Source organism: Mustela erminea, chromosome 3 (assembly GCF_009829155.1).
Source record: "Mustela erminea isolate mMusErm1 chromosome 3, mMusErm1.Pri, whole genome shotgun sequence".
NCBI classification, from domain to species: Eukaryota; Metazoa; Chordata; class Mammalia; order Carnivora; family Mustelidae; genus Mustela; species Mustela erminea.
Window position 1 is genome coordinate 60,846,300 of NC_045616.1, and position 23,690 is coordinate 60,869,989.

A 23,690-nucleotide genomic window follows, 5' to 3' on the forward strand; every position below is an offset into this window, starting at 1 on the left:
TGTTCACCAACTGATCCTCACTGAGAATGTACTCTAAAGTGCCACTACAGGTATTAGCGAGCTATATAACGCAGACTAGAACACATATTCCAGTGGACAAACAGCTTGCTTCGTTTTTTTAAGATTTATTTATTTATTTGAGAGGGGGGAGGCAGGCAGAGGGAGAGTCTTAAGCAGACTCTGCACTGAGTGGCAGAGCTCAACGTGGGGCTCGATCTTCACGACCCTGAGCTGAAATCAAGATTCAGATGCTTAACCAGCAAAGCCACCCAGGTGTCCTATGCTGTGATACAGATTTTTTTTTTCTTCACAAATTTCTTGAAACTCTTCGCTGGCAAGCAGTAGAAGTGTATTATCATACTGTCCTCAGTCAATTTCTGTGGAAGTGATTTTATGCCCCTGACATGTATTCAGAAGACCTCCCCACTCCTCCTGAGATGATGCGGGCCTTCCCAGCTCTCCAAGCGGTAATCAGAGCTCCTTTTCTCTGGCTCCTGCTTCACCAAAATCCCGTTACTTGCTCACACTTGTCAAGGTTTTAGAAAAGCTCAAAGCCTTGGGTGACGGAGACAGAAGCTACCTGTGTAAGTCTTGCCTGAAAGAGACAGCAGCTACGGGACGAGTTGTGTACGGGATGGCCACTAGACCCCTCATGCGGTAGCAGTCCCAGGAGGCACCAGGGCAGAGGACTGCTGTGCAGGGTAGGGGAGACAGTACTTCCTTGGGCGTAGCAAATAATGCCTTGTTTGTTTTGGTCTCCCTGGTGCCTGGCGGGGAATAGGTGCCCAACAGATAATTTTTGACTAGGGGAGGATAAATTATTGGACAGAGAAATTTTTTTTTGCATATGCAAGGTAATGATAAGGGTAAATATTTTAGATAGGGGAGCCAGGGCTCCCAGAGCCAACTGTCTTTCACCACTAGAATCATCCTTGCTTGGTTGCAGGGACTCTCAGAATTCTTTCCTTCATTTTTAGGACATTGCACATCTTTAAAGAAGACATTTCCAGAATGGTGAGTTAGCTTGTTCTGATGTTGTAACGGCCGTGTCCCCTCAGTGAACTTCACCTGTGTGAAGGTGACGCTCTACAAGGATCTTTGGGTCTTTCCACAGACCACGCACGGGCTCGTTCTTGGACGACAAGGGGGTTATAACTCATAGCTAGCCTGGGAGCAGCATTTCTACTTGCCGTCTGTATGCTTTTTCCTGAGTGTGGAGTATGTCCATTTTACCCTCTTTGGAAAGGTTTTTACTGTGTAGCCTTCATTTTTTTTTCTAGTTTTAATCTTGACATCTGTTCTTCAGAAACATTGGTCTGTTACTAAGTTGATGCCGAGATTTGGAAGGCAAACTGCTAAGAAGTGTCAGAGAGGAAGGGCTTGTCAGCATTTCTGGTCCAAGCTACCTGCATGGCCCCCTGGTTAGCTTTGGCGCACGCTCCGAGGGGGCTGCACTCATCTGTCTGCCTGTAGCGACCTGTGTCTGTCCAGCTTAAATGACTTACTCCTGAACACGTGCTTGGGGTATTTGATGAGGTTTCCTCATTACCGGCACCCAACAATATTCACAACTGTTTCTGTATCGCAGAATGACCTCATAGCTATAGTCAAGGTTAAAAAAAAAAAAAAAGACCAAGAATATTAAGAGTAGTTGTTACCCTAAGGAGCATTTTGCAGGATTACCAAAAGACCTCTTTAATTATATACACTTGCCCCTGTTGCCTCCTTCTACCACCTGTGTTTCAAGGATGTCATGGAGGTTGGTCCAGACACTGACTGGTATTTTGAAACACACTCACTTGAGGACTCCCCCTGTGTGGACAGGGTAACCACCACTCCCATGCTCCTTCCAGGCCTGCTGACTCATCCTTTGCCTCTTGTGCTTTCTCCTGCTGAAATTCCAGCTGTCATATTTGCTGGACGATTCTTCTCCATCCTGTCACCTCATATTTCTCTCTCCCCCCATCCTGCCTTTTCTATCTGTAGGAAATCATCCATTCAGTAAATACTTACAAAATGTGTGCCATGTACTGTGCTAAATACAGGAGATGGGTAAGGGAGTAAGCTAGAATTAGTTTTAGTCTCGAGGAGTTTCTGGTCCAGTATATTTGTGACTAAATGTTGGGGAAAGGCGAATAGTCACATGAATGAACACGGCACACAAACCTGGTATGTTTAAAAGGCAGTATAATTGAATCTGACTTATTGCTGGCACATGGGTAGGTTACTCTGTTGTTCTCAGATTATTTAATAACTCACCCTTTAACAACATCATGTTGATGTGATTTTTGACTCAAGTAGTTTCTCCTTCCTTAAGAGTAAAAGGAAGTTTTTGCGATAGACGATATTTGGCTTATAGACTGTGAGGTCTCTTGGAACCTTGACCTTCAGTCATTCATTGTGTGGCTGAGTGGCAGGGAGGACATTGTAGAGGTTCAAGTTCCCAGCATTTCACATGAGTTAACACAGTTCAGCCTTTGGCAACCTGCCACTCCCTCTGCTTGCAGACAAGTTTGTGAAATTTGACACTCTCGTGTCTTTCTTTAAAAAATCTTGCAAGGTTCAGCAGTCTTTTAAACTCTATTGTCAGACCCTCCTGTGAGGTTCTCTTGGACCTGTTGTCAGAAGCGACTCTGTACATTTCACTGACTTGGGGGGAAAAAAAAACAACTCTCAGCCTAGTGTTGGAACAATAACTTAAGCTTTGGATGCAGAAATGGGGCACTGCTCTTTTTGTCTCTTCTGCTGCTACCAACTCCCCTTAAATTATGAACCATATACAAGCATATATTGTATCAGCAGAGCATAGTGAAGTAGGATTTCAACAACTGTACCTTTAGTCAACAAAGTAAACAGAACCTAGAGAGTTGTCCACTAAAAATACAGAGTACTTCTTAGGTAGAAGTAGAGTGGTATATGAGTAATAGGGCTCTTACTATGTTTTGCTTTTAGCTCATCTCCTTTGGTTTCATTTTCATGCTTCAAGTCTTCGGGGCCCATCCTTGCCCTTGTCCTTGATGAATAGGTACGATGGCTGAAAAACACATGTCTTGGTTGTTGCAAAGATCTACCATTTACTGACTGCGTAATTTACCTTAAGTGGTTCAGATTCCTAGTCTGTAAAGTAGAAATAACAAATTGTCTGCCCTCCATCCCCACTCCAACCGCCTTCTGCTCAATATGTGGGTCAGGAGAAACTGAATCCTAAAGCGTCATGTAACTTACAGGGTGCTCTGCCCTGGGAATTCACATTCTCACCGAGGATGGGTGTAGTCAGCTATCCCAGGGTGCATGCAACGAGTCTCTCTGTTACAGGACAGCAGTCGAGACTTTCACCCTTCTTTGGCTTCTGTGATCATGAGCCGCTGCTTCTTACCTTACGCCCTGGCCCTGCACCCCACCCTCGGCGACCTGGACCTCTGTGTGGCCACTCTGTTTACTATGACATTCTTTTTTCAATTGACCTGGGATTTATCCTTATAACTTCCCAAACTAGTTACACTTCTTGGTTCTAGTTTTAGAGTTAACATGAAACAGTTCAAATCAGCACATTTCAAGTCATAGAAATTTATAAGTGAGAGAGGGATTTTACAACGCAGCTTCCTGTTTTTGGCAGTTCAGTTCAGTAAATAAGAGCTGGTGCCTGTCACGTGGGGCTGCGCTTGGACACTAAAGGCACCATTGTTTCTCCTCTGGTCCCAGATCTCCGGAAGTGCAGCCGAAGGGCATGCAACCCGAATGGAGATGAATGGGAAGTAGACTTTTAACTCCTTAATGTGCAAAAATAACAGCGGTTTTGATTTCATTTAGGGTACTTGCTGAGTACGCACCTGTGTTTATTAGGTTATAATTCATGTAAGTAGCTAAGCAGACTACTGATCTATAAAAATGAAGATGAAAGAATGATAAATAATAAAGCCATCTATTTCTGATTTTTATATGCTGCTCTGTGTTTGTTAACCAGTAAGTGAAAAACATAACTGCACCTAGAGGAAGGGAAACTGGTGAAATGGCAGAATGGTGATACTCCTGTGTGCACTGTGCTAGATGTCCTCGAGTCCCCGCAACCCCTGAGGACCCTGAAGCGTCTTCTCAGAGATTAAGGGCAGGATACACTCGCCTCATAGAGTTACATGTTAATTAACAGAAATTAAAACAAAACAAAAAACAATACAAAACAAACAAACACCACCACAGCCCTGATGCCAGAGTTTGATGCCCTGGGTTCTCTTCTTGCCCGTGTTGCTGGTGGGCAGTGTGATTTGGGGGGGTATCTGTCTCTACTCTTGAGAATTTCATTTTCTCTCAGATTCAAAATGGAGCTAATTTTTTTTTTTTTTTTTTTTTTTTTTTTTTTTTTTTTTTTTTTTTTTTTGCCCTGCCTCTGTTAATAGAGTTGTTTAGGATTAAATGTGGTCATGTATATGGACTTAAATCTTCACTTCTTACAAGCCATGTAACTTTGAGAGACTTCTCTGTGCCTGTTTCTTCATCTCTCAAGTGAAATAATGTTAGTACCTACTTCCGCATTCTGGGAGAAGTGAGTTAATTCCCATCAAGTACATTGATCAGTGCCTGACAGTTAATGCCTAACAGTAATTATTTTTTGTGAAATTTGAAGGCTCTATGACTTAATATAGTTTTAGTCTACTGAAAGTTTGCAATGACTTTTTAAAAATATATATATGAAAATAACTAATGCCCTATTACCATGTATTATCTTTCTGATCATTTTGGTAGTTTCACAAAATAGGTCTATGTTGTCAGTGCTCATGATACTGAAAACTTCTTCCCAAAATGCCTTTTGTCTTCAGAGCTTCAGACCAAATTTATTTATTCTAGGAAGTGCCTTTTACTGGCAGCATGAGTTTGGAAAGCTTTAGGTGGGAATCAGGATATGACCCTTGCCTTGTCTATTACTGTTAGAGGTTGGAGCTCTTAACTGTCCAGAACTATGCTTATGTTGTATGTGACAAAATTTTTTTTAAATGTTATCTTTGATTTTGAGGTATGCTAAGTCAGTGTTTTTGTGACCCATTCAGCTTTTAAAGGTAATGAAATGTTGATCAAGAGCTCCACCACAACAGACCCATTTGTGATAATCCTAGTGGTTTATTTCACAAAGGCAGTTTTTCAGATAAAAATACTGATCGTGACTTCCTGTGACTTTTCCTAAAGGGGTAAAATTAAATTGTGGGAAATGCTTGGAATTTAACTGGTAATTAACTTAGAAAGAACCATTTAAAAAAATCATAACTCTCCTAAGAAAGAACCTTATGAATTCAGAATTCTTTTGTGTATTTATTTTTTATAAAGTGAAACCCAGTGACTATTGTTCAGTATCTTTAACTTTGTTACTGAACTAAAATGATGTCTTTAGACAGAGGAGCCTTTGAGCCCTATACTGGCTTTTCAAACTCAGGTCCAGTTTAGATTAACACTGATGCTGCTGCTATTACACTATTACTTGGATATGAGTATGGATATTTGTGGCTTGATATTATAGACTTTGATTACAAAATTTGATGGGATATTTGGAAGTCGTTAAGAGAAAATGGGCACGTAGGCTTTTCCTGTTTTTCTGCTTATCAGTAGAATTGAGGCTGTCAAATATTTTGTTTCATCTGTCTTACCTGGAGTTACCTAGTTGTGTATTTACTACTTTTTGAATGCCAAATGCCTTCTTTCTACATTTTTATTTATATGCAGTGTTACATATAGTCCGATAGCATGATTGGGCTACCATTTTGAAACGAAGAAATTACTTTTAATTACTTTTATTAATACAAAAAGCACACATTAATTTTATCTGCTACTTGATTTGTTTTCCAGAGCTTTCGTGTTAAGGAAGTCGGGATTCTGTTTGGAGAAGTACTGAGTAGACTAGCAGGTGTAGAGTAGAAAGTGTTTGCAAGGGGCCACATGACAGAATGAAAAGATTGCTGTTTAGAAACCCTGGGTCTCTGTGATGCTGGGGAAATGTTCTCCTTCTTTCAACATTAGTTTCCCCAATTATCAATTGACATTCTGTGTATCTGGAAAGGTTATAATCTGATACCACACTATGCTGATATATAGTGTAGTTCCACCAAATAGTAACTGTGATATTTTGTATTAGAAATTTGTTCCATTTGGGACGCCTGGGTGGCTCAGTTGGTTAAGCAGCTGCCTTGGGCTCAGGTCATGATCCTAGCATCCTGGGGTCAAGTCCCACATCGGGCTCCTTGCTCCGCAGGGAGCCTGCTTCTCCCTCTGACTCTGCCTGCCACTCTGTCTGCCTGTGCTCGCTCTCACTCTCTCTCTCTCTGACAAATAAATAAAATAAATTAAAAAAAAATTTGTTCCATTTATGTTTAATATTTCAAAGCAGTGCTGAATGGACATTTTGGGATTCTTTGTTTTGAACATATTAATACTAATTAGCCTACTAATATAAGTAGGCTTATATTAATAGGCTTATAATTTTCCAAGATTACCAGAAAACTTTAAGAATACCAAAAAGAGTACTTGATTTCTGAACATATTACTAGGCTTAAAATTTTATAAGATTACCAGAAGACTTTGAGAACACCAAAAGGAATTTTTCATTTCTGAGTAAACTAATCATTAATAGATTCTTATTTCTTGATTCCTTTGTTTACTGTGTTAGAGTTGTAATGACCACTTTCCCCTATCTCCAGACTTGGACATCCTTGTGAGTTTAGCTTTAAAGAAAGTTAGCCCCCCCCCAAAAAAAAAATGTTAGCAAAGTTACTGAAAAGGATATAGAGTATTGCCAGGGTAGTTTCCGCATTCACAATGAAATATGTCATTCCTAATTTGTTTCAGGAGTATTTGAGCCTTTTGAGACTGTTTATAAAGTGCCCTGACAGACACAAATTGTGTTTTCAAGTTGGTCTCTTTGTGAGGGAAAAGGAAAGGATGCAGTAAGGGGTGTGTTCATGGGCTGTACCTTCCACACGGCTCTTTTATTTTTTCTGGTTCATTGCTGGTTAGGATTCGATGTTTAGTACATTAGTGTTCCTAGGAACCTGTGGCTGTTCCCACGAACAGGTGGCTATATTCTAATGCAAGTTGAACTATAGGCTGCCTGGGGGCCAATATTTGAAACAGTATCTATTTTAATGAGACATAAAATTGTATGCTAAGTCTTCTTTATGTTTAAAAAAAAAATCCAAGTTTTTTTTCAATTTGTTTTTTCAGGTGGCATTTTTCTGAAGTTGTTCATTGACACTTCCCAGCATTTCTGCAGATAAAATAGGTAAGTAGTAGAAATCAGATACCTTCATTATAACAGTTCTTTGGATACATTTTCCAGGGGGGTAGCAAATTACTTCTTGAAAAAGGTACGGTATTTCAAACTTTTAGATCTTGAACGGTAACACTAGTTTGTTTGTTTGTTTTTGTTTAGAAATACCTCTCAGATGATTGATTGTAAAAGACCCTGTAAAGGTTCTGTAATCATTTGTAAGCAAATTTCCGAGCTCTTTATAATGGGCATAGCTGACTCTGAGTTGTCTTTCCTTCTGAGTTCTCTGTGGACCATTTCACCATTTTTACCATCTCTCTGTGAAAGAAGTAAAGATGGCCAATTCAGATTACCCAGTTTTATTACTTGATGACAGCTCAGGTAGAGGAATTGCCTAAATAAAAGTTGAAAACAGTTGACTAATAGGTGATGTGTGATTGAGTCTGTCAATTCTGATTTATAAAGGTTACTTTTGGAAAATGTTAGTAATAACAAATAGGGTTTGAGTAATCTCCTACAGTATGCGTTCAGGAAAATCAATTAAATAATTGTTTTAAAAGACTTTGATCCATCTCTGCTTCTAAAAAGGCAGACAGTATTCAACTCAGTCCCCCAAGGCCCTTGTAATGAACTTGAGGATACAGCTCAGGCCAACAGAGCCAGTATGTGGTTCGAATGTGGGACCCACTGACGTCCTGTCCAGAAGGTTCTGCCATATGCAGTGAATTCACAGATTACTTTCACAGATGCCATCTCAACTGTGGAATGGAGATCTTTTTAGCTTATAGATTCTGGGGAAGGCAAAATTGCCCTTCTATCATGATTGAACTATTGATTTCTGAAATGTTATTAACTTGTCTTAATAGCTACTATTGCTTGGCTTAGATTAGGAAGCTTGGGTTTTTTTTTTTTTTTAATGGGAACTGTAAACACCTGTGAGTTATGAAATAATTTGAGCAAAGTTCCTTTTCATGGGAAAGCCAGGGTTGACCCAAGATGGGTGGGTGTCTTGTGAAGGTTAATCATTGGCACCTTATCAAACTGATAATCTTGAAATATCTGTTCCATTATTTATTTACTGGGAGTAGGTGAAACTGATTTTCTATTAATAAAGACTATTAATAAAAAATATATATCTTTTCCTGTATGTTGAAAATAAGGGATTTATTACTAATGTGACCTTCTGAACCAGGTGTTCATACGTCTGTTTAAAATTTGGTTAATAATAACACTCTGCCATGCATTGTTCCGGTCCAGACTTTCAGATGCCTGTTAGCCAGGTGACATTGGGGCTGGTAGTAAGGCCTGTTTTCACTCATACAGATCTACAAGGGAAAATATTCTCAGCAGAGACAGATCTGTGCTGGTGAGGAGTGTGTTTATTCCAACTCCCAGGCACTGTCTGTTTGAGTGGAAACAGGTCCAGCTGCCATTTTGTCCATTATGTAAGGAGTCGCCTGTGAACCCCTGAGTTAAGTGGCTCCATATTTCCCATGTATTCCAATGATGATTTAGTCCCCCACTGTGGGTTTGTCACCCTGGATCACTGCCAGGCTGGCCTGTTTAATCCAGCTCTGGGGAGAAGCCAGTTCCATTCTGCCAGTGCCTTTAGGAGCTAAGTCTTGTTCATCCTTGAAATCCCCCTCCGAAGATTTAGCCAGATAAAACAGCTCGCGCTCTCTCTCTCTCTCTCTCTCTCTCTCTTTTTAAATTGTGAGTTCATCCCATACAAATGCAATGAAATTTAACCAACTCAGACACTGGAGTGGCCTTTCTGAAATAACAGCATGTGAATTATGAAGAAATCAGACTCCTCATATCATACCACCTTGTTGAAAGGTTGCTCTTGAACACAGAGTCACCACAGTCTGAGGAGAGCCTACCTTGAGGTGGTTCAAGGCTGAGAGTCCATCTCTGCTGGGCACAGACCTGGCTTGGGATTCCAGATATGGTGCCATTTCGCTGTGTGACCTCAGGCATGTTCCTTTACCCGATGGAATGTCCATCTCTTTATGTGTGAATACCCCTTTTCCCTGGAATGCTTTGGAGGATTCAGTGAGGTAAAGATGCCATGTGTGTAGCCTTAGAGCAGCCACAAGTACCTTGTGCATGTCTTCCTGACATCAGGGACCTCGGAAGGTGCACTGGGTGTGGGATGGAGGAACTGCTCTGCCAGCTGTCTCTTCTGCCTCCTTGGTAGAGTGGCGGGGTCGTACCTGCTCTGTTAGGGCCTGCCTGCTCTGTGCACATTGTGAGAAATCTTTGAAAAGCGTGAATTGAGGGTGTGTACTTGGTATTAGGGGGCTTCTATTGGGCAGGCTTTAAAAAAAAAAAAAATCTGGTCAGACTTTCTGGGCTTGAGTCCCAGCTCTACACCTTATAATTAGGTGTATGACCTTGAACAAGTTATTAACACCCTCTCTGGCTCTCACCTGTCTCATGGGATTGCTGGGAGATTAAATGATGTATTGTGTGTAGAGTGAGCCATATGGAACTAGCACCTAGTGAATCTCAATAAATATGCTCATAAATTCACCAGGACACAGGAAGGGAGGCAGGGAATCTGACTTGAAAAAATGTCCATGGTTTTAAAATCTCTTTTGAGTTTGAACTTTGCCTTATTGAGCCGCCTTTTTTGGGGTGGGCTGGGGAGGGACTCCATTCAAGTTAACTTATTTAGATCAGGAAGGATCACCTTTTTCTTGAATAAGTTGAGAGTGACCTTATCCTTCAATGTGGGACTCCCTCATCAGAAGGGTTGAAGCATTGGGAGTTTTAGTCTTCTTTGGTTTTCACGAGTAAATGAATCTTTCCCCCCAGTACTAAATTTTCAATGAAATTGTCTCAGAAATGCATAAAAGTTTTCCAATAACTGAATTAACTAACAGTTCTAAATTTTTTCTTTTCTTTTTTTTTTTTTTTAAGATTTTATTTATTTGACAGAGAGATCCCAAGTAGGCAGAGAGGCAGGCAGAGAGAGTGGGGTGGGGTGGGGGGGAAGCAGGCTCCCTGCTGAGCAGAGAACCTGATTCCTGGCTCCATCCCAGGACCCTGAGATCATTACCTGGGCTGAAGACAGAGGCTTAACCACTGAGCCACCCAGGCGCCCCAAATAAATAAAATCTTAAAAAAAAAAAAAAAAAAAGAATAGAAAAAGACAACACATGATCGCATGATTACTAAGTGGATTTTGCCTTTAAAATGAAAAGCTGGGTTAACATTTGAGTATTCATAAAGGTAACTCATTGTGTCACAAAGTAAAAAATAAAAATGGAGACAACTTGGGCATCTAGATCTATTTTTTCAGCTGTACATTTTATATGGTTTTATCAGATCAGGTATTTCTGATGAAAACTTAGTGCCTGAATTGAGATATGCATTACTGCAAAGGACATAGAAGATTTTTGAAGTGTTAGTGTTAGGAAAAAAGGATGTAAAATATTTTTAATACTTTTTACACTGATTATATGTTGAAATGATAATATTTGGGATATATAGATTTAAATATATTATTAAAATTAATTTATTCTTTTTAAATGTTTTTACTACAATTTTTAAATGCCGTACCTGCTCACATAATATTTCCATTGGGCATCGATGCTTTAGAAGATCCTTGAAAAAATGGGGTGATCTCTAATTTATTAAGTAAAATATAGTTTTTTCCAATAGATTGTGAAGGTTATGAAAGTGAGGTTTTTTTTCTCCTTTTTAAAGTTTTTGTTCACAGTCTACAGTTTAGAGGACTATTTTTAAATATTCAAAATTGGAAAGAAAAAGAAAAGACACATAGCTGCTTTGTTATCGGGACCTTATGTCTTAGAGACCAAGGCTCCATTTTGATGTCTTTGCAGTATACCTTTCTGCTCCACTTCCTTCTGAAATGTGCCAAGGGAGACATTCACTACTACCCCCCCAGGATATGAACCCAAACACAACTTTCCAGCTAGATGTTCTGCTTCTTTGATGATTGTTAATTTTTACATTTGATGCAGGTATGATGTTCCTAGGGTCACATTTTGACATGCTCCAGCAGATCAGTTTAGGAACTGTCATCCAGAAGAAAATGACCTTTAACTACCTAGAGAATTAGCACTCTTCTTCTTACTTTGGTACCAGAAATATAGAGATGTATTCTCAAGGGATGTGTATGTATAAAACACGAGAAGAGAATCCATTTGGAATCATCCGTGTGTTTGTTTCTCATTCATGCCCTGGGTGACACTGAAGTATATCATTATATCCTGAGCGGGAGGGAAGAGTATTTGACCGGGAATCCTGCTGGTCTGGGTTTGAATCCTGGTTGGTTCACAGGGGGATGGTGGTGAGCTTTCCTAACCTCTGATGCTCTTCCTGTGTAATTGGTGCCAACAAACACCAGCCACTCTCCTTGTCAACATCCTTCTGTTGTGTGTACTTGATCTGTACTTGATCTGTGACCACATGCCTTTGTGTGATAAACATGGTAAATGCATTGCCATCCTCAGACTTTCCCAGGCTGAGTAAATGAATGAGAGAGTTGACTTTCCAGTATCATTGTATTCAGGAATTAAACAGGATTGAGATGTCTGTATTAAATACAAGGCTTTATCACTTTTCATGAAGATCTGTAGCCCCCCGAAAGTGGCTTTTCCTTGGATAGAGTTTAATATGACATTGAGGTTTTTTTAAGTTCCAGGAACAAGAGTATAGGATTCATTTCCACCAGTAGCTTGGAAGTAGCTAATAGGAGAGGGTGTAATAGCCTTCTTCCTTTACTGGGGATAAATTAAATCAAATATATGATGTCTGGATAGGAACACGATAAAGTAAAAATAAGATTGTGGTTTTCAAGATTTTAAAAAAGCAAATCAAAGGAATTGGATATATTAAAGACTTAAAGTGAAAGCAGTTCTTTTTCCACTTTTGTTGCTTGTATGTTGACGGCTTGCCTTTTTTCTGATAAGTTTTGGCTGAACTGTGCAGTTTGACAGGAAAGTCCTAAGGATTCTTCTCAGTAGGGACAGAATGAGAAGTTGCTTCCCTTGGTGGACTGTGAACTTCTGAGAGCTGGTCTGAGTCTTCTATTATACCCTCAGGGCCCAAGACACTGTCTAGTGTGTAGTAGATGCTCAGTGAATATCGGTTGAATGGATGGAAGATAAATGTCTGTGCTTAGACCATAGAGCTAATTTTATAACATCCTCTGACAAGAACTTGACTTCGGGCACTCTTGCAGGCTACACAGCATGGTGTCTTGAATGTTATATGCTCACTAAATATTGGCCAATTGGAGGAGTGAATGTAGGCTTAAGTTTGACTTCCAGTTTATAAGGGAGTTTGGGAATATGACCCATTTTTAATTTGGGAATCCACAAAGGTTCTTTTAAGCGGAGAAGTGAGGTTAGATATTAAAAAGGTATCATGGCTAATGGGTTGGCCAGAGGCTAGGAAATCAGTAGGAAGGTGCTGCTGGCAAGGAACGTTCATGAAGGTGGGGAGGGAGGCTTCGGGAGGTCAGGTGGGCAGGGTTGCAGCTAACAGAATGAAGCACAGTCCTAGGGATGAGTGCCTGTGGGGTTAGCTTTGGAGAGGAGCTGGGGCAGCCTTCTGTGTAGGAAGGGTAGTATTGCCAAAAATAAGCTTCAGCTATAAGGAATGGATGGATGTTAAGAGAATTCTCATGGGCTGGCCTGAGTTCTTTGGAGAAGTAGAAATAGTCATCTTTGTCGGGGAGGATAGGTGAAGCTGGGGGTTCTTATGCTTCCCCGTGTGGAAGGGAGCTCTTCTCAGTGCTGATGTGGCGAAAACATCCATCTCCCTATGAAATCTGGGCCTCTCTAAAGGATTATTTGATGGAGACTTCAGGCCCCCCATCTGAGGGAGTAAGTCCACAAGGATGTTCTGGATCTCACATCAGCAAACATAGAGTTTTGCTCTGATCAAATGCTCAAGTCTGTGGAAAAGGCTATATGGAGCTCCTCCGTCAGGTAGATGCGGTTCCTGTTGGTGCTTCTCTTGTTGTTTCATCTACACAAAGAAATGCCATGATCCTGACATGGAAAGCTCTTTGATCTTCATGATCCACTTTATAAGCTGCTCCTCAAAAGGAAGGGGATGACCTCTCCTCATCTGAGTGAGTATACTTGGGGATGTCATAGAGGGATTTCTCTTGCTGTCTTTGTAAAACATATGTGTGCTTTTACATGAAGCTTGTTAATGTAGGTAAGTCATAGCTGTATAGGTTTTTCATCATTTCTCCGGTCACACCACAGCAGTCCCTGCTTATCACTAAAGAAGGCAGTAGGAGAGCTTTCAAGCCCTGAGATCCTGCCCTCATAAACACTCTATTTGCTCTTTGAGATTTCATCATGACTTTCTGACCCAAACCAGCTTCTTTTCAATGAAATAATGATTTAATCTACATTCTGTTTTGGGTTAATTCAAGAGCCAAAATTAAGTTTTTGTAATCTTTTCCCTTTCTTGTGTTCTCATACCAGTGGGACCCACTCTTCATACGGTGGTCCTGTCCTTCAAGACGCGAGCATCCCCTGTGCCACGGGCTAGCCACTCACCACGTCTCATAGAGTTAGGTGCCAGGCAGCCTGTAAAGATGGGATTGGCCCCCAGTCTCTGCACCTTACGTTACCAGCCCAGAACAGCCTGTGAAAAAGTCTTAAGAGTAATTGGCAAGCTCAGATGGACTTAGAAATGTACCTGATTTTGATCCAAATTATTCTATATACGCAGCCAAGTTGTTTTAGGAAATGGGCTCTTCCTGTCATTAACTCACAGCTTAGGTCATCTCTTTCATGTAATGAAGGCAAATATGACTGAGAATTCACTTTAGAAATCTAGTGTGACTAATCTGAAAGAGCTGGTTCCTGTCTTGTTGCCTCATCGACATGTTTCTCTCTTCCTGCTTCATCCTCACACTGCATCCCTGATTCAGTTCAAGTTCTGTCCATTTTTCTGCTCATGTTGACGGGCTGGCTATGGCCTGCAAAGTCACAGCCAGCCTGGCATGGTGGTCATCTGCTTTCACGGACCTCTCCTTGTTACTCAAGCTCAGGGTAGCCAACTTACACCCCATGACAGGTACATTGAAGTCTTTACTTTGGGAAAACTGTCAGGCATTTCGGTGTAAAGTGGTTGTAGAAAAGGTCCCTTGGGCAAACACCCAGGAGTTGTGTTTTTCTCCAGCTGCTGTTACACGTGTGTATTTGTTTTACCTACACACCTCAAAGCAGAGGTTGTTCTTCAGCCACTCAGTCTTCCCTAGTGCCTGGGACACTGGTATACTTGTGAAGTTGGGCAGCAAGCCTTATGTGCTGTCATTGCAGGACTAGAATTTCCAGAAGATGTTTATTTGTTTTTTCTACAGATTATCAAAATAATCCAGGTTCATACAGAAAAGCATACGTATGCAGGAGAAAAAAAAAATTCGTCTCCCTAGAGGTCACTGCTTCCACTCTGGTGGCCGAACTCCAAAGAGTGTCTCTTCTTGTATGTACGTTGTTTTCTTGCCATAATTGAGTTCTTACTCTGTATACAACTTTACAGTCAGTTACTTTTTTGTTTTGTATGATACTGTATTCATTAACAAGAAACTTCTTGTTAAAGTTATTTTAGTGGTTGCAAATTGGTTCCTGTCTTGTTGCCTTATCAACATGTTTCTCTCTTCCTGTTTCATCCTCAAACTGAATCCCTGATTCAGTTGAAATTCTATCCATTTTTCTGCTCATGTTCATGGCCTGAGAAACATGTTGATGAGGCAACAAGACAGGAATCAATTTGCAACCACTGAAATAACTTTAACAAGAAGCTTCTTGTTAATGAATACAGACGGTATCATATGAAACAAAAAAGTAACTGACTGTAAAGTTGTATGCAAAGTAAGAACTCAATTATGTTCATACCACAGTATCTGTGGTACATACTTATATCATTTTGACCTTCTGTTTTAGGCATTTGAGTTTTCTGATTTTTTAAAATCATTGAATATAAACTTCTACTGTCCTTCTATAGATACTTGTTCAGTTTTAAAAATACCTCCAGGAACATTGGGCTCTATCTGGCAGTAAGAGAGAGTGATTGTTTCAGCACACTGTCAGAATTCCTATCGAATCTTTGCTGGTTTGGGAAGTAAGAATGGCACCTCACTTGAATTTTTGCTCTTTTTATTATTAATGAAATTCACTGATTTCATTAACAGAATAGCCATCTGTATTTTCTTTTTTATGATGATGTCCTTTTTTTGTTTTTTTTAGGTGAAATTGTCATTTCTGACTGTTGGGATGTATATGATTTTGACCCATGTTCTAGAAAGTTTTTATTAAGATGCATAACTTTGCACCTACTGTCATCTCAGTAATAGTTCATTGTATACAGAATTGTCCTTTATGGGAGATGAAATCGGGTGTGGCAGTGTCAAAAAAACACACTTGGAAGTTCTAAAGTGACTTCTCAATTGGCACTGTCAGCATCTGGAAATTCAGCTGTACCCACGGAGCACCAGACCTGGTGGGCTCACTAGCCATCACCCTGCCTCCTGCCTTTCTCCTTCCCCTCTGCCTAGTCAGGGCACATGGTCTATCTAGCTCATGTTCATGGAATAATAACAATTAACACCACATGCTGGCTCCTAATAAAGTGTTCACAGACCCTGTGAACTGATTCTTACCTGCTTCTCCCTGGAGTTTCTTCTCAGACTGCTTAGCTGACTTTCCTCGCTTCTTCCTTACTATTGTTCCCAGGGACTCCTCTAGCCCCTTTCTTCCATCTTTTCCCTTCATTCTCCAAATTATCTGGCCCACCCCATGACTTCAGCTGCCACTCACGGGCCAGACCTCCCCCCAGTCGAACCTCTCCTCAGGCTGCAGGCCCAGGGTCTTTCCCTGGAGTCCCACTGGCACTTAGAATGCATCACGCCCCCAAATAAACCTATTCCTTCACTCCCCCTGGGACTGTGGCCTGAATTCTCTCTCCCAGTAAAAAGGCCTCCAGTCCATCTACCAAGCCAGATACCTGGGCAGCATCTTGAGCCCCCTCTTTACGTCACTGCCCACATCCCACGAGTTACCTGACGACCTTTCAGTTCTGCCTTTTTCATAACACTCCATCTGCATCCCTCTTCTTCTGCCCTGGTCCAGGCTACACTCCTGGAAGAAAGGAATGTGTGTTTTCCCAATTAGATGTAGTCTAAAAACAAAACAAAACAAAACAAAAACAGGTTTTCTAAAATTGGTATTTTACAGGGTATGGTATTTTAATGGAATATTTATGAATTTTTTGTGTGTGACGTGAATCCTCATCCATGAATTTAACTTTTATAGAAACTTGAATTTGGTACCTACTTGCTTATTTTAAAGCAAAGCTTGCCTCAAATAATGTCTAATACATATTAGTCAAACAAGAGCCCCTGGACATTACTTTCTAGCGAAAGGGTTTTTGATTTGAGTGATTGACATTTTTTCTTTGGATCTTAATTATTTCCATATTGCAATATGTATTGTTTTTTTGTAATATTGGAATTATCTTTTATTAGCTAGCTTTTCAGCTTCACCTCCCCGGGAACTCAGGCAAGAAACATAAATATTTTCATAAGATTCTTTGGGGGAGTAAAATTAATATTTTTGAGAATGAAATATGGTGAATTGTCTCCTAAGGATTGAAAGACTTTATTAAGATAGCAAAATATCCTTCCCCAGGGGTACGTTTTTTCAGGGCTTATTGGAAATATGGTGCTGGGAAGAATGAAAGGAAATTTAATGCCAATGAAGTTGAAACAGCCACTGAAATCCAGTCTGTTTTTAGAACACATATAACACACTAATACCCAGATTTGAGACAGCTCTGTTCGCTTCCTGAGGCTATTGGGTTCATTATGACTCTAACACGGAAAGGTTCTTCAGCACGAAGATGCCATGATAGTGTTCTATTTACTGTGAAGATTTACTCCGCTTGAATCCGGGGTATCCCTGTACGTCTGCCTTCCCATATTGGTTATCAAACTGCTTCTGTGTTGGGACTTTCCTTAGATTGGCTTTGTCCTGACCAGATCCTATGACTGGGATTCAAGCACAAGTAGGTTGTTGGGAGGTAATCCTGGAAAACATTAGTAAGGGAATAGGTTTGTGAACTAGTGAGGAGATGACAAACAATAAAGGGATGATTTTGAGTAAGTTGGGCTGTGGGCACCTGGGCCTGAGTTCCTGGTGAATTCTAGAGGGCATCCTTCAGAACCAGCCCATCAGAGGGCCCAGCAAGGGGGGAGAGGCTGCCTCCACCTCACTTCTATCATTGGCTGGTGGCTGCCCTCGAGGCCAGCACGGAAGGCCTGCTCCCTGCATGGGCGGTGGTCCCGGGTGCTTGCAGTCGGGACGTACCCTGGGGAGATGAGGAGTATGCACGGCCACCACGGTACCTGCAGAACACACTGCTTTAGCATTTTTAACAGTGATAGACGAGTTCCCTCGGAGACATCGCAGGTGGACTGAAACAAAGCACATGCAACCATTGCTAGTAGAGTGTGAATTATATCCGTGTCTGACAGATACTGTAGTGAATTTAAAATACTGAGAATTTGATATACCATTAATCCTGAAACAGGGACGGGAAGGATGTAGGGATGATCTCTGAGAGGAGTCTAGATGTTGATCCTAGAATGATACCTCGTGCCTCAGTAAAACACGCCGATAAGGCTTCGCAGTAACAGATGGAACTACTGGGTTGTCAGGGCTTCTTACAGGGCCGAGGTTTCCTCATTGCTAATCCGCCTATAGAATTATAACTAGGCCCACGAGGAAATTATGTATTTTTTCCATGCACTCAGATCGGGAAGAAAACAAAAATCTGACGGAAATCTGTGGCCAGCCAAGTCTGAACAGAGCCATCGACATTACTTTGGGAAATTCCTGGGGAAGGAAAGAAGGGGAATCCACGCTATTAGTGCACCTTAAAAACAACACTTCTCTGTTATTTTTTTGATTCCTCTTTTTTTACACAACAGTCTTGAGGACACATCCTAAAATGGAAAATACCTTCTAATATCCTGCTGGCTCTTCTATGAGTGTCATATAGGGGACGAGTGGATACGATCTTGGAGCTGTCTGATATCTAATCATTCAGACCTGTTGTGTGACAGTGGAGCAGTGAAGAGGAGGACAGTGTCCCTGTCCTCAGTGAGTTCCTGCTCCAGCCATGAGAGGATGAGCAGAGAAGTCACTGCTTCTACGATAAATGAATAATATTGGGGACAGAGGACAGAACAATTAATTCTGACTTTTGTGGAGGGCATTCCAGAAGCTGTGACATTTGAGTTGGGCCATAAAAATAACAAGGTTTCACTAAGGCATGAAGGAAGGGATTGGCTTCCAGGTGGGGATGAGTGTGGATGGAGGCCAGGGGCCTGGAAGAGCCAAGTGTGGCCAGGGCGCGGTGAGTGGTGGTGTGGTACACGGTGTCGTGAGACTGGACCTGCAGGCGGGAGAAGGCAGCTTGTCCAAGTCCTGGGGGCCTTGCCACTGCCTCCACTGTCCCTCCCGTACCATCAGAACACAGATGGCATTTACAGCCGAACCTCTTCTGTCCCCTCCAGTTTCCCTAGCAAACATCCTGCCATCATAGAAATAACATATGGTGATGAACGGAGCTGGTAAAACCTGTATGGGGCTCAGAGTTCCACAGATGCAGTCTTCGGAACGTGAAACGAAGATGTCGTGCTTGGTGGCTGATCTGTGATCCTGAATGGCCTATGGATGCCTTGTCGATGGGGAAATGTACCTGCTTCACACCGGTGGTCAGAATCAGATCTATCCTTGTCCTCTCTGGGCCATGTATTTTCTCTCACTGCAGCAAACCCAAGTGTTCTGTATTTCTGAAAATACCTCCCTATATGTAATAGAATATAGAATTGTTAGTGCTTATCTTTTCCTAATTTCCCCCCTTCTCTGCTCTCGCTGTCTCATTGCATTAGTGTGCTGGTGCTTTAGGCTGTGCTCCAGGGGCCTGTCTGCTCTTAGAATCCCTCAGTGCATGGACTGAGAAAGGGAACAAAGTCCTAAGTTGGCTGCAGGTTTTCTCCCATATCCCATGGAGCAGCTGAACCCTGTGGTTGTCATTTTTGTCCTTTGTTTCTAATGCAGTAGCTACGTTGGTGGAGAGAAAGAGCATTCAATGTGGTGTGTCCACATCCTGGGGCCGTTTCTCAGGGTGAATTAGGAGCAGGAGCTGAAACGGACTCCCAGATGCATCTCTAGGAACCCTGAGGAAGTTGGTCCATTACCCTCTCGCCAGATCCTTGCACTGACCTCTTGCTGTTAAAATTTAAGCTTGCATGTCATCCATCCACTCTCAGAAAGGCTCTCCAAGGGGCTGTGCTGTCTGTGGACTCCTTTGGCCAGTCACCTTGTTTATTTCTTAGACTGACCAGTGTGCTCAGGACTCTGTCTCCCTTAGGAATTCTGCCTTCCTCTTTCATCACACATGGAGTGTTTTTTCCCATGGAATTCCCCTCATTTGTCTGTAGATTCACTTTTATCCCATCCTTTGAAACTACCTTCAGGCTTCCAGGCGATGTTTCCCTGATGATTTCACAGCAGAAGACAAAGACTTACAAGCTTCTGATGCCAAAGAAAGAAAATCCTGAGATGTCTTGAGTCTGATTTAGTAAATTGGCCCCTGACAGCTGTGTGCCTTTGGGTGAATCACTGTCCTTTAGTAAATGAATATAAGAATAATCAGTTCTAAGAAACTTCTCGCAGCCACATGCGTGGATTCTTCTCTCTACCTCTTGTCATTCGCTCTCCCTGATACAAGAGAAAATACAAAAGTAAATAGGATATTTTTTCAGTTTTGTATTTAGCACTTTGTAATCCAGCATTGCCATGTGCCTTCCCTGTGCACTGTACTCTGTGTGCAGGGACTGTGCCAGGGGTTTGGTTCTTGAATTTGAGGACAACACCCTTTCTCCTGGTTTCACAAGTGCATGCATCTCAACGGTCCTAGATTGTGATTTGACTTGGCCAGCCCGCATGAGTCTTCAGTCACCACTGGAACAGTTGTGGTCTCATGGCCAGAGCACTGGGGACCATTTTCCCCTGTATCATTGCTATTGAAACTGCCAATGGAGAACCTGGTTTTGAGGATGGATGGGCTTTTTCTTTCTGATTGAGCAGAAAATGATACAGGAGGGTACAGATTTATGGGAGGGTATAGGTTGGTGACCAATAGGCAGGTAAGAAGTAGAATAGTTCTTCATCACCTTCTGTGGCTTTCAGTTTTATAACCCACCTCAGGACTCACAGTCATGGTGCCCCTTCCATGTGTTAGGAGTGTTCTGGAAACATATGTGACATTTCTGGGATGTTTCTTAGTTCATCAAGAACAAAGCGGGCAAAACCAGAACTATTCCCAAAATTCAGGATTCGTGACCAAGGTTTCTTTGGCTTCTAGAAGGTTATTTGTTCATTGTTAAGCAGGATTTATTTTTATTGTGGGACTTTTCAGAGACTTTAACATGGTAACCTATACTGCAGCTTTTCAAGGGTGGTCTGTAGGGTTTGACATCTGTTCTGGGATCCATTTGGTCAAGAGCACCTGTGACCACTGTCCAGGAGTCATGTCATTCTGACACCCTTGGAGGATGCTGACATGTGGTAGACTTGAAACTGTCCCAAATCCTTTTTTTGCTCTTCTCACCCATAACTGCGGCCTTCTTTCCCTCCCCCTTGTAGCTGGACTGGCCTTCTTACTCACTCGGAGTGATAGATACAGCATAAGCATTGTGTGAGTTCCAGAGCCTAGACCTCAGGAGGTCTGGCAGCTTCTGCCTTTGCCCTGTTGGGACTCTGCCTTGAGACTTGCATGGAAGGAAGCCAGTTGGGCCTACAGGAGGATGAGAGGCCCATGGCGGAGAGCTGCGGTGCTGCCAGCAGTGGGCAGCCTTAACAGCCGTGTGTGTGAATGAAGTCTCAGTGGGCCCTCTAGCGTGGCTGACCCAGCTGAGAGCAGCACGCCCCTGAGCCAGGGCAAAACCAGCAGAGGAACTGCCTGACGGCGCACGGAATCATGGGAAATAAGAGGTCATTGTTCTAAGCCACTACATTTTGAGGAGCTTTGTCACACAGCAATAGTTAACAGGGATACCGACTTAACAGTAACCACCCAGTTAAAAACTGAAACGAGACCAAAAAAATGTGGTGGTTTATCTCATCAGATGCTTTCTGTGAGGCTTTTCTGGCTTAAAATGAAATTTCTGAACAGGGATTTTCTAGAAACCTGAGTCAAGTGAGTAGTTACCAAGAAGAAACGTATTTGGCGTAGGATTAACACCACCAGCAAGTGGCACCCGGTCCCAGTGTGAGCGACCCCGCGCAGCTGGTTCCTCAGGAAGAAGGTGAGAGGGGATGATGGGGAGGTCATAGCCATCCCACATGCTATTGGCGACATTCTTCTGAGGCCTGTCTGATGGCTATCTCTGAGGTGACCAGGGTCACTTGGGGCTCATTCTTTCAGCCTCATAATTAGATCCGAGCAGACACAGCTTCGGATGCAGCCCATCTGCTCCCCTCGCTGGCCAGCTGTGGGGATGGGAGACCTTGCCAGTGTTCCAGCCATCCAGCAGGTGTAATCTCCCAGGAGCAGATCTGATTAGCAGATGTCGAAGGCCCCAGTAGATGAAGAAACTAAGAGGCCCGGGGCAGTGTCCCTGGCTGAGGCCTGATTGCTGAGTGCCCTGGGGTGGGCAGGGGGTGGGTGGCAGCCCTGCATCCTGGGCTGTCACTTCCACCATCTCTTTAATGCCCTGGGGCCAGGCCGGGCTGTTCACATGGAAGCCGGGACTTCACGCTCACAGTGGCAGCCAGGACTACCAGGCCCAGCCAGGCAGGGCCACATCATTAGCTACGCCCCAGGCCTTGACAGGCTTGCAGGGGAGGATTGTTGCCGTCAGGCTATGGCCACAGTGAGTTGGGGAGAAGCAGAAGGTTCTGGGAATCATGGGAGTTGGAGCTGGAAAAGACCCACTTGGTCTTCAAGCCTCTTCCTCCGTCATGGCCTAATCATTCCCCCTGGGATACTCCGGAGCGGTTTGTAAAATCTGTTTCCGAATGACTCAGGCTGGGAGTCTTCCAGCCATTCCCTTGGGAGATGGAGCGGCTTTTTCTGTGGAGGAAGTATTTTCTCCCTATTGGTTGGGATCTTTTGTTCGTTGGCTCCAACCCCATTGCTCCTGGCTGGTCTCCCTCAGACCACCCTGAGCAAGTCTCCCTCTACCTCTTGCCTTCCCACAGTTAAATCTATGTCATGCTTCCGCTGAGCAACCGCTGCTGTTGAACTGAGGAGGAGGGGTCTGCTTCCCGGTCTTGGCGCTTTCCAAGTGATGACTTTCTCCAGCTGCTTCAGCGTTCCCATTCCCCTACTCTGAATTTCTCTTTAATTTTTTCCTCCCTGTAACATTTCATATGTGTGGAGACCATGTGGTACTTCATAAGCCCTGTAAGGGTGTATATTTCAGCATGAGAGTGGCCTATTCATTGAACATTTTTCAAACATTCTTCTGAACCTTTGCTAGATGGGACTGACCTTGGCTTATATGTCATGAACTAAAGGGTGGAACCAAATGTAAGTGGAAGATGGCTCCTCCAGAAGCCAGGAATAATGACAAGGTGCATCGTACGTACTGGTCAGCACAGCCACGCGAGCACTGTGGTCCTACGGCGTTTCTTTTGGGGGAGTGGCTGTAAGTCAGCGTACAGTCTAGTCAAAGACAGTAAGAGTCTGTGTATCTGCACAGACCACAGCCATGTTGGGAACGTTTAGTAAGAAAGGGATCGTGGTTTTGTGGGTCTCTGACTTTGTTGTTACTGACGGAGCTAGGAGATGAAAAGCCAGAACTCACCAGGGAGACTCAAGTTCAGGCCACATGGTGTTTAGAGGCTCTGAGATCCAAACTGGAAGCGTGGTTTGGATCCAAGCTTTCACTGAGCATCTTCCACAGAGGTTGGCTGTTGCTACAGTTCCTAGAGGCGTTTTAGGGGCTGCTGGAGGTGATGGTGGTCATGGGGGCAAGGTGGCCCTGGTCAACTCCTGTTTTATAATCAGCCCCAGCTCTGCTTCTAGCTGGTTCGTGAACGCATCTAGGGTTGCCTGTCAGATTCTGTTTGATAAACAGCGTTCCATGCTCAAAAAGAAAGTTTGCAAACCACAGGTTCAGAGGACTGACTTCTAGTAAAAACAAACACAGAGAGAAGCCTCTTTAGCTAAGCAACTAACGATTACATTTCTGGGATCCACATAGATCAATCCACAGACATTTGGAAGCAGCAAAAAGCAAAGAACTAAACAAATAGACATTTCTGTGTAACTACTGTGTCATCAGGAAACTCTTTGTCAGTATAAACAGAACGTGTAGACTGTGACCTTGAAGTGGCAAGGGGAACAAGAGGCCAGTTATGGTCATATG

At 42.7% G+C, this 23,690-nt stretch overlaps 1 protein-coding gene across 1 annotated transcript in view; it reads left to right on the plus strand.

The window, feature by feature from the left end:
- The window catches only part of LOC116587199 (basic proline-rich protein-like), a 132,178-nt gene that overhangs the window by 69,649 nt on the left and 38,839 nt on the right, over positions 1-23,690 (plus strand). Inside the window, exon 3 of the mRNA XM_032337914.1 lies at positions 7,204-7,261. Coding sequence (XP_032193805.1) covers positions 7,204-7,218 — 15 coding nt within the window. The 3' untranslated portion in view covers positions 7,219-7,261. The remainder of the gene's footprint in view (positions 1-7,203; positions 7,262-23,690) is intronic.